General features: G+C 39.0%; 1 protein-coding gene across 1 annotated transcript; it reads right to left on the bottom strand.

Moving 5' to 3' along the window:
• Positions 1-1,580: 1,580 nt before the first annotated feature.
• Positions 1,581-8,892, bottom strand: ccr6b (chemokine (C-C motif) receptor 6b). The gene is made up of 3 exons (XM_017690717.1): positions 8,825-8,892; positions 7,872-8,117; positions 1,581-3,234 (listed from the first exon to the last, which is right to left on the bottom strand). The coding sequence occupies exon 3, from the start codon at positions 3,231-3,233 to the stop codon at positions 2,127-2,129; it is 1,107 nt and encodes a 368-aa protein (XP_017546206.1). The 5' UTR covers position 3,234; positions 7,872-8,117; positions 8,825-8,892; the 3' UTR covers positions 1,581-2,126.
• Between the last annotated feature and the right edge of the window lie 2,516 nt (positions 8,893-11,408).

Here is an 11,408-nt window from a genome sequence, read left to right as displayed (position 1 = left end):
TGGAGCACTGATACGCACAAAAGCAGTCCACAGATGTCGAGAGGAACCACAGAAATTTATCTCTTCACTTACAGGGCGTGCGCTCATTGGTATTCTTATCATGTATCAGCTCCTGCCGAAAACGCAAAACGTCACATTATTTATCTGTCTATCTATAACCATTGTACTTTTAAAGAAGTTTGAATGTCACTGTTAACTGATTCCCTGTAAGGGCATTAACTCAAATTCAGCCTTAGTTAGAGTTGCAGTGTTTGCATTTGACCCACTTACAAGACAACTGTATAATACTGTGATCTATGTGTTGTGAGGAATTTTCACCTTCAGCCGGGGAAGCATCCCTTGCAACTGGACTAAAAGTGTGTCCCAGAGCACATATAGACCATTAAATACTCAGGGGCAAAGAACAGTAACATGGATCCAACGTTTTTCAGCAAATCTTTGCTGTTGTCTGCTAAATTTTTGAAATTAAATCAAGAGAAAACTGAAATATTGATTATAGGTAATAATAATAAAGAAAGTTGTGTTATGAGAGGCTAGGTTCTTTTGCTTCATATACCAAACCTGATGTATGAAACCTGGGTGTGATCTTAGACTCTGAGCTCTGTATTATCCCACATGTAAACACAGTAAAGTTTTTAATTTTTTGAGAAAAGGAAGTTTGCTGAGGTTTGGCCTTTTTGATGCAGAGAAACCTGTCCATGTGTTTGTTACAGCAGAATTGTTTACTGTAATGCTCTCCCTAGGAACACAGTACATCCTGTACAACTCAAATGTGAATGCACGCGACAAAACAGAGATCATATCACTACCATTCTGAAAGAGGATAGGATAGATTTTAAAGTTCTTTGACTAGTTTTTAAAGCTCTAACTAGTTTTAATGCACCACTTACATTACCAAATGTCTATTTAGGTTCCTACACATGATCTTAGATTTGCAGATACTGGCCCTCTGCAAACACTGTTTTTCTCTAAAGTACAGAAAACATGGAGAGGCCTTTTTCAGTTACACTTCTAAAACTGAGAAACTCAGTTCCGCCTTTTATTAGACAGACAACCTCTGCGCACGCTTTCAAGAAACATTTGAAAATGTATCGCTTTAATTTAGCTTTTAGTTAAGTCTTTACCTTTCTTATATTTGTGCCATGTCTTCATATGATTTAAATACTTTTTCCATGTATTGCTGAACAGTAGCTACATAATAGAAGAAAATCTAGTCTAAAGTTTCTTTTACTACTGTTAAACTTCACCTCTCTGTAAAGCACTTTGTGCTGCCACCAATATAAAAAGTGTTCTATAAATAAATTATCATTAAAAAAGCAAAGTGCGTTTGTGCATCTGTGTTTTGATAGGATGGCAGTAGTCATAAATTCTGCATCAGGACTAATGTAAAAAGGTGAATTATTAACCCTTTGTAACGGCTCCTGTACACAAATACTGAGCGTAGCCCTACATGTAAAGCCTGAGGTTAATGCAAATACTGCATGAATATGGTGATTCAGTTACTCTTTCCTGATCTTGTTTGTAGAATCTGTTCACAAAGTATGTTAATGAAACACCTATTTTGAATAAATACACTTGCATCAACCAACTGGAATATGCTTTTATTTCAACAACGGCAAATGAGTACACTGAGCAAGAGTTTTGAAGCAGAAATGTAGCAAAAGTGTATATGCATGCAAGAAAGTAGTATCTGTTCTCTAATCAGCTAAGCAACATTGATGATGTGGCACAGAGCTGGCACACACCACTTTGCAAGTTATTATATCTGAATGTCAGAATTCTTAAACAGTTGTACATATTTTCTTCTTCAGTTAAAAATACACAATTGTAAATAAAAACAAAATTTTAAATTACATGAAAAACATGTAATTCGGTGATAAATAAAAATATTTAAATCAGGAATCTCAATTGAAGCAGTCCTCAACATCTGTGAAGTGTGTTTTAGAACGCCCTACCTGAATCAGCTATTGCTATGTACAAAAGCTCAACCCCCCATTGATAACAAATTCCCATAGAAATCAGTGCCTACACCAGTGTTTTGATGACAAATACCAACCAAGGGTAGAATTACAGGTTTTTTGTCCTTTCCCAATTAAAAAATTCATCGCTCCCTTGTATAATGTTTGTTACATTGTAAACGAGGAAGGGTTCTCATGGTTGACTTCACTTGATTTGTGTACCGCAATGTAGAGTTCTGAAGTTTGCTGGGAGGAGCGTGCCGAGGAGAAGTATCTCTTTCCTAAGCACCACAGGTCTTCCATAATCTGACAGAAATGATTCCTGAACTTCACTCCGATAAAGGCGTAGAGGATAGGGTTGAGGCAGCAGTGGAGGTAGGCCACGCTCCGGGTTATAGACAATGCCAGCAGGATGTTCTGTTCTGCCTCGCAACTTCTCTCTCCGAACAAGCTGCCAGTGTGGACCAGAATGAGGATGTTGTAGGGGAGATGGCAGAGAATAAAAACAATGACCACTGCCAGAACCACACGCACTGCCTTGTGCCTCTGGTAGTTCTGCACCCTGAGCAGAGTTAACACGATGCTGCAGTAGGAGAAGCCCATCACAAACATGGGCACAAAGAAACCCACAGTGACCTGTGTGCTGGGTACCAGGACTCTCATCAGATTCGCTGTTGTACCTGTCTCCAAGCTGAGGACACACTCAACTTCTACTATTCCATCAAAGCTCTTCTCCTCATACCGATCATAGAAGATGAACGTTGGCAGGGACAATGCAATGGCAAGAAGCCAGATTATTGAGCAAATGAGTCGGCTGTATATCTGGGCTTTGGTGCGAATTCCAATGGAACGGCTTGCTTTAACAATGGCCACGTAGCGGTCTCCACTGATGCAGGCCAACAGCAGCATGCTGCAGTACAGGTTGATGCTGTAGGTTCCTGTTAACAGTTTACATGCCCAGCTGCCCATGCTCCAGCTGTATTGCTCGTTATATATGATCAGTGGCAGGGAAATGACAAAGAGGAGATCTGCTAAAGCCACATTGACCAGGTAGATGTCGGTCATGGTCTTGGCCTTTCTATAGAATGCATATGTGACAAGGACCAGAATATTTCCCACTAGTCCAAGGGCACAAATTAAAGAGTATACGCAGGTTAGTATTGTCAGTTGTTGTCCATGGTTACCTTTCAGATCACATGGTGAAGTTTCATCTACCCCCAAGTCATAAAATGGGTTATCATCTGTTTCATTACTGAAATCCACGTCTTGCAACATCCTAGAAAGAAAGAAGAATGAATGAAACAATAACTATGCTGGATTTTATGTCACCTTACAACAGATGCTTCTTTGTGATTTTATCTCAAGCTGCAGTGGCATAATTTAGGCATGATTCTGCTGTGTTAAATTCCGAATTAAGTAGAACCCCTCTGATTTGATGACCACACCAAAACAAGACGAAGGCATCATTCACAATTAGATTCATCACATCTCTGTGGTCATTCAATTTCCTAGAAGAAATACGCAACTCGACTTCCCTAGAATTTGAAAGCTACCATTTGTTCAGGTGATAGTACTGCTTGGAAATCGCGAGTAAATATAAGTCATACAATACTTTTATAGAAGTGAATTAGAAGTATATTAAAAATTACTTATTCTGCTATCTCGATGATGGCATATTACATCCTATTAGGACTGAAAGCAAGCCCAAAGGTGAGACAATTGAGCTGGATGCACTTTTTGTCCCAAGAGATGATTTAAACTTCTACAGTCACTGCAGAACTGCAGGAGTTAATGTCAAAAAGTGTACATACTATGTTTGGCTCGAAGACAGTTTGAGGTCCTTTAACAAAGAGACAAAGTGACAAAACTTGCATAACGTCCACATGTACATGGTACAGACGTCATAACTCTCCAAACTACCCATTTTATCTGTTTGAAATGCGCAATACACTGGTTAAGATGTTCTCTCTGGTGTCTCAAAGATGGTAGATTTCTAAGTATTTACTATGTATTTGGTTGAAGCTAATAAACGTTTCTTTGTTTTAAATTTTAAGGACATACGTCTGTTGTCACAAGTGTGGTAGATGAAAGCCACTTGTGACTATATTGTGTGAACGTTTTTCCTGCTAATTTCATCTCCAGTTCAAGCTACAAACATGAAAAGGCTTTTGTGTACCCATTTCCTCATCAGACATGCTAGGGGTGACATAATTTTAACACGGTACAGTGGTGGGATGGTTACTTTGCCAGATGATCCAGGCTGCTGATTACTGTAGTCACATTTCAGTCACTGCATGTTATCAGGGACACAGTTCTGTTACAACTGGTCACTGATTCCATTATTTATGTTTACTAAATGTGATCTTTAAATTTATAAAATAAAGTGGCAAATGCAGTTGTATCCAAAAGTTTGGACACATGTTTTTCAGATTTTCTAAATGAAAATAAATTCCACCATTTTTTCTAAATGTCTACATAATTCAGTGGTTGAAATGTAAACAATGTCATTCAGAGTGGTTTGATGCGAAATGGTTCATTTGTACAGAAACTTACTGACCCTTATTGATTCACATAGTGGTAATAGGAATCTGACAATAAAGTGTATCAGTATGATGTAGAACAGTGGTACATAAACCAGGCCATTTTTGTACTTCTACTCAAGTTTTTTCAAAAGGTCCTTTCCAAAAGAATCTATTCCAAAATAAATGATTTTAATGAGTATGAGTTTATTTTACTCCACGTACCTCTTCCGAATAGCTAGAACGTGTGTTGGGAGCTGAGCGAAAGCAAAAATGCTGGCTGTCTGGTGTTGCCTTCGAGGGCTTTGACTGCTGCTGTATTAGGAGCTCAATGGAATACCAATTCTCTCTTAATTTAGCTGTTTTACATTATCTGTACTAAAATATTGAATAATGATGAGTAATTGCTTCAACGGTGCTGTGCAAAAATCAGAGACCACCCTTCATTTGTTTAATTTCCATCAAAACAGCTACATTTTAAAATTTTTCAGGAGAAATTTCTGAACAGATTAGACATGCCATTATCCACTTGCAAAAGGAAGTGAAAAACAGCTCCACTCTTGCTCAGATCTGAGTGAATCCATGGGTGTTTTTGTCCATCCTTCCACTGTGAGAAGATGACTCAATATTTTCAGTCTGAAAGATTTTTTTGGAAATCAAGCAAAGAAGCTGCTGGTATTGTCAGGACAATGGACTGACCACCCCTTGACATATTTTAGCAGGGTATTTTAGTATAGTATTTTTAGTATAGTTTGGTGGGAGTGAGATTTTTTTTTGGGGGGGGTGGGTCACCCATCGAGCCAACGGCCCATTGACCCTGCAAGTGTGTTCAACTTAAAAGAGAACAAGTTTGATTTGATCAAATTTCTCCTTCAGTTGTTCACCGACGTGTGTTAGTCACCCTCTTTGACTAGATCTGCCAAACGACAGAGCGATCTATATTCTGATTGGCTCAACGAGAGTACTTTATAATATGCAACCGATGGATTGGCTGAATAGGGTGTGGTAACTTCTCTAAGCACAGAAGCACTGTGACCAGTGGCTGTGACTCGTTTGTAGACAGGGCGAATTCATTTTTGATTGGATTTTTTTTTAGAAAAAAAAAAATCAAGAGTGAGAAATAGCATGTGTGGCGTGTGAGCGTGTGAACTCACTGAGGTGCGTGTGTCAAATGCTCAAAGCGTGAAACTTGAGAACAATGTATTTTAGTGTGTTTGAGATCACTTGGATCTTGAGAAGCAGAAACTGCAACCATGAAACTGAAACTGAAATTTGGACAGCTATTTGATATAAAAGCTGTAATAAAGGCAAAGAGTGAACACATTAAACTCTGAAAAGAGAAATTCTTTTTAGTTATTAAAGCTTCTCTTCTGATGATATTGACAGGAAAATAAATAAATGAAAGATGGTCTCTTATTCTTGCACAGTGCAGTATGCAGTATGATAGCTTTGAAACACAGAGGCCTAAGTTGAAGCGATACTGACGACTATGACAGAAATTCTGTTTATGGCAGAATGTGGTAAGTGGGTAACCTACATGTTTGTTTCCCAGACCTGCTTGTTTCTGTTTTTCATTGAGTGAGTTATGTTCAGCAGGAAAACACTAAAAATGCAGTGTAGTGCATTACTGTGCATTACTATGAGAAACACTGTCCTAATCAGTAACAATTGAATTTGTTGAAGCTTTAACATCCAACTGAGGAACTCCCGGTCACCCTGAGACTAGCTCTGAGTTTGCTGACAGACACAAATTATGTGCTTGAACAAGAACAAAACTGTTTGGAGCTTTAAGTAATTTCTTGAACTAGTAGTTGGGACTGGCTGAAGTAGTCTACTTAAAGGAGAATTGCACTAATTTTGACAAAACCTCTGCTTAATTCAATAGTTTGGATGTAAACAACAATCATTTAGAGTGGACTGATGTGAAATGCTTCATTCTAGAAAAACGTACTGAGACTGAGTCTAAAAGCTAGCTCAAAAAAAGCTCTTAGATGAATGGTTACAATTGTTTTATGATAGTTTTGAGATTTTATATTATATATATATATATATAGGCCACTGGGAGGGGTACATATTGGCCACTGTCAGGCAAAATGCACTCTCAGAAATAAAGCTAGTAAACAGTCATTGGGGCAGTACCCTTCTTAACACTGGGTCAGGGAACATAACTTAGTCAGGGAACATAACTGTACCATAATCCACTGAAGTCATATTTTCTAAGTTGTATTGACTCCACACACCCCGTCTCATCTCCAGGCTTATTTTATTGTTCTGTTTTACATTACATTATGAAAAGGTACAAATATGTATTTTTCACCTGGAAAATGTATTTAAGATACAAAATTAAAACCACTTTTGTACCTTTGAGGGTACATTTACATTGCTTGTATATTGAACGAAAAATATACCTGCACAGAACCTTTATTTCTAACAGTGTAGGGCAGAAAGTTGCTCTACGACACACAGTTTCACAGACCAATCTGAATGGTGTTGTTTACACCTCAACCCCTGACTTATGCAGAATGTTTAGGCTATTTAGGATGAAATCTTTTATACTAACACTGGAGCAGAAGTAATTAAAGTACAAACATCTAAGGATATCTGTACTTAAATTAGGGCCGGGCAATATGATAATATTGTTATTGTTATAAATTATGTCACAATACAGTACAACATGCTTCCCTTAACATGTTGTGGGTCTCATCTGACAAACTGCATGTTTCATTATAAGGAGACCAATATTAATCCAGTTTGACTGGATTTAGTGGTACACAGTATGCCAAATATTCCGTTTCTCATTATTTATTAAATGTAGCACTACTGTTTCTTTTATCTCTGTTCCAACTGATAATAAATATCGTGACACATTGTGTATCATGACGATTTCCTGAAGTATTGCAATATTATATTTTTGCCATATTGCCCAACTCTAACCGAAACATCTACACTCTTAAAATTCAAGGTCCCGAATGGAACCAAAAATATTTTTTTCTGGATGATAGGGGAACCACTTTTGAGCCCCTAAGGAACCTTAAAATGCATGGTTCTATAGAGAACCATGATACTTTTTAAGCTTTAAAAACACATTTACATAATATTAAGACATCAAAGATCACGTCCAAACCAAGAGCCATTTAGGCACCTCTATTTGTCAGAATGTAAAATAAAGGAATTTATTGTTTTATTTCTGTTTTCCAAGTTCAGACACTTTTTTTGCAGGCAAAATGTAACACTCCAATTATCTATACCTTTTTGCCTCCAAACTAATTCCCCTTTTTTCCATTTCTTTTTGATGTCTGTGAATGAGACAACTGACCTGGTTAGAGCTGAGAAAAATAGGACATGCAGGCGTAGCCTTTTTCCTACATAGAGAACAACAAACAGGGTAGTGTACCTGAGCTACGAGTCCCCAGCTTAGATGTCCTCTTCTTCTTCTTTAAGAAGTAAGTAAACAGCAAACTGGTCTGGTTCCAACTTCAGCTTAAAGACACCTGAGATTTGGCTGTTGTGAGATTTGTATGATGAGGTAAGACTATCTGCTCTGGATCATGCAGCCAAACAGTGCTGACAGTTTGTTGTCGGTGTTGCACCTACACGGCTCCTTTTATCTGTCGAGGCTTGCAGTCCTTCAACTTCCTACCTGTTTTGGCAACATATGTATGGTTAGCTGTAGTCAGTCAGTTTCTACCCTTCTGCACCCCAGACAGCTTTTCAAAGAGCTCTGAGAACCGATCCCAGCTTAGATAGACTTGAAGTGTGTTGCTCTGCATTTTCCCCCTCATTAGTAATTACGCATTTCAATGGAAAGGCAGGGTTGCCTGTGTTATTCACAACAAATGATGTGTATTTATGCATCTGTAAAGATGCACAAAAGGGATAAAAACATTTCAAAGAAAATGCTTAACATGAAATGACCCTAAACAATTCAACTACAGTAATATTTACTGAAGAAAACATTCTATTCTTCCTACTGTTTGCAGTTCCTGTCAGTGCGTTTACACCCTGGATTGTTCCTCTTATCAAAAACAATGAGATCCTCTCTCATTTAATCTGTTTTATGTCATTTTTCAGCCTTCTGCCCTCACAATCTTCCTGCTAGCTCGAACACTGAACATATACTGGCTGAATATGTGTCTGAACCTTTAGTACTTGTCTTAAAATGTGCTGTGGTAAACATCTGTTCGCAAAAAGAAAGAAGCCTTTTAAGTGAACGTCATTTCCATATTGTGTGTTTTGGCTCCTGCTCCATTGTCAGAAAGAACTCCAGGCTTAGAATGATTCCTTTTACATTGTGAAATACATGTTGCAAATATGTATTAACCTAACAGAAACATCAGAATCACTTACCTGAGGCAGCAGAGGGTGTTGAGGAGTTGAACAAACCCAGAAAATGCTGTTTTAATTACACACAACCTTTATAGATCAGTAGGGAAGTCACACCTACACCTACACGTGGTATTGTGACATTTATAAACACGTGATTTATAATTCTTGTGTTTGAGAATTTTTTTTGTGTTTTTTTTTATTGAATATACTTTATTGTTCCCTTCAGGAAACTAAAGTATACATCTTTAGTTGACCTAATTAGTCTCCAATCTAAAATAATATGAAATTTTAATAGTGCCTTTCTAAAAATATATAATTTGTGATTTTTTCTATTTTATATATATATATATATATATATATATATATATATATATATATATATATATAAGTGTGTGTGTGTGTGTGTAGGTTTTAGAGCTGCATTGCTCTGCCCCCTAGTGGTGACACCTCAGCATTCAAAGCAATAATAATAGTGAGCAGTTTGTGAACACAGACCACTTAATAAAGCAAATACAAGTGTGATGTAGTTAAGTTCTGTGCAAGGTGGAATAACATAAACTTTTAGTTTAGCTTTTGAACCGACTGCATGAACTTGACCGAATATAGTTCACTATCTGACACAACACTGCATACAAGAAGGCCACGCTACTATTACTAAATATTCACTTTCATGCTGAAGGTGAACGTGAACACAAACCGAAAGCAGACCATTGGAACCAACAGGATTAAAAGCCTTAATGGTTACAATTAGAGACCAAGTTGTTTCCTGTAGGACACTATTAGATCTCATTAGGAAACCCTTAGACGCTTCTGTGATCAATCCCAGAACACTTGTTAAACCCTTACACTGTCATTTACACTGTGATATCAACCCATCAGGAACGTGCAGAATACCATAGACTATATGGTATAAGAACCAACCAAAACTTTTAATGGATTCTATGATGTTTTTCAGCAGGGTGACCAAATGTGTAACTATAATATCCGTCTGAAGATAATACGGCAGTTTTGTGTACAAATGTTACATAAATACCTGTCATTTTAGTTCAATTATAAGCATGAACCGTGTACCCTGATAGCACATATACATCTCAGAGACGTCTTTTGGATGTTACACAGTTCGTCTGGAATACGTATTTAATAGAGCGTGTGCTCATCGGCAATACGTCTCTGATACGTCTCTGTTGGATCGTGAAAGACCTTCAGCTGCTGCATTCCAGACCTATCTGGCTGCGTCATAATCACGCCTGCGTCTCGGAGACGCTTCTGAGATCTCTCCTAGACTATTTAATAGAGTGTCTAAAGCACAAGGTCGGAAAAGTAAGTTGAACATATTCTGTTGAACCAAGAAGAACCACAGAATTAGTAACAGTAAAAATCACAGCTTGGGTCCAAGATGTAAAATACAGCAGGTCCTGGGTTTTCTGGAACATTCTAATTAATCTCTTGGAAACCCTGAATATCCTAAAATCCAAATTACTGGGGGTCCCCGAACATAAACTTAGACTGACTTTATGCTCTCCAGTAGTGAAAAACAGACGCTCCGATCCAGACTCAGTGAAGCTGATTGTTTCTCTGCTTCTGTCTCTGGTGGTCTTAACTACCTAGAGCTGCAGCTCTGCTCTGCCTCAGGGTGGCGCTGTATCGGACCAGTTCACCCAGTTGGTCCTTCATAGCCTAGAAACCGTAACTCTGCCCAGATTCCTCTGAAACACTTTCCAATAAGCTGCAGCAGCTCTGAAAACCGGAAAACTCGTCCAATTTCCCAAGAGACTGGAGTGAAGAGTGACTGTTCCTCATTCCTCATGCTGAAGACCGAAGAGGAGACGAGGAAGATCTGTTACTGTGAGGAAGAGCGCAGAACCACACTAGAACAGAGACTCTACAGAAGAACAGCTGATAGAACAGACACTGAAGCATCAGCACCGCTATGGAGAGTCCACAGACGGAACACGGGACCTGGTGACTTAATTATTAATTAACTAACTTCAGCCCAGGAGTAAAGAGCTGACTTCAGCCCAGGAGTAAACAGCTGCCTTCAGCCCGGGAATATGGAGCTGACTTCAGCCCGGGGAATAAGAAGCTGACTTCAGCTTTGGAATAAGGAGCTGCCTTCAGCCCGGAAATAAGGAGCATGACTTCAGCCCGGGAATAAGGAGCTGACTTCAGCCCGGGAGTAAAGAGCTGACTTCAGCCCGGGAATAAGGAGCTGACTTCAGCCCGGGAATAAGGAGCTGACTTCAGCCCAGGAGTAAACAGCTGCCTTCAGCCCGGGAATAAGAAGCAGACTTCAGCCCGGGAGTAAGGAGCTGACTTCAGCCCGGGAATAAGGAGCTGACTTCAGCCCGGGAATAAGGAGCTAACTTCAGCCTGGGAATAAGAAGTTGACTTCAGCCCGGGAATAAGGAGCTAACTTCAGCCCGGGAATAAGAAGCTGACTTCAGCCCAGGAATAAGGAGCTGACTTCAGCCCGGGAATAAGGAGCTGACTTCAGCCCGGTAATATGAAGCTAACTTCAGCCCGGGAATAAGGAGCTGACTTCAGCCCGGGAATAAGGAGCTGACTTCAGCCCGGGAATAAGGAGATGACTTCAGCCCGGGAATAA

The sequence above is a fragment of the Pygocentrus nattereri genome, chromosome 10 (assembly GCF_015220715.1).
Source record: "Pygocentrus nattereri isolate fPygNat1 chromosome 10, fPygNat1.pri, whole genome shotgun sequence".
NCBI lineage: Eukaryota > Metazoa > Chordata > Actinopteri > Characiformes > Serrasalmidae > Pygocentrus > Pygocentrus nattereri.
This window is presented reverse-complemented; position numbering and strand designations above follow the sequence as displayed.

Coding starts and splice junctions, on each gene's coding strand:
- ccr6b (XM_017690717.1), bottom strand. CDS start 3,233: ATGTTGCAAGACGTGGATTTCAGTAATGAAACAGATGATAACCCATTT.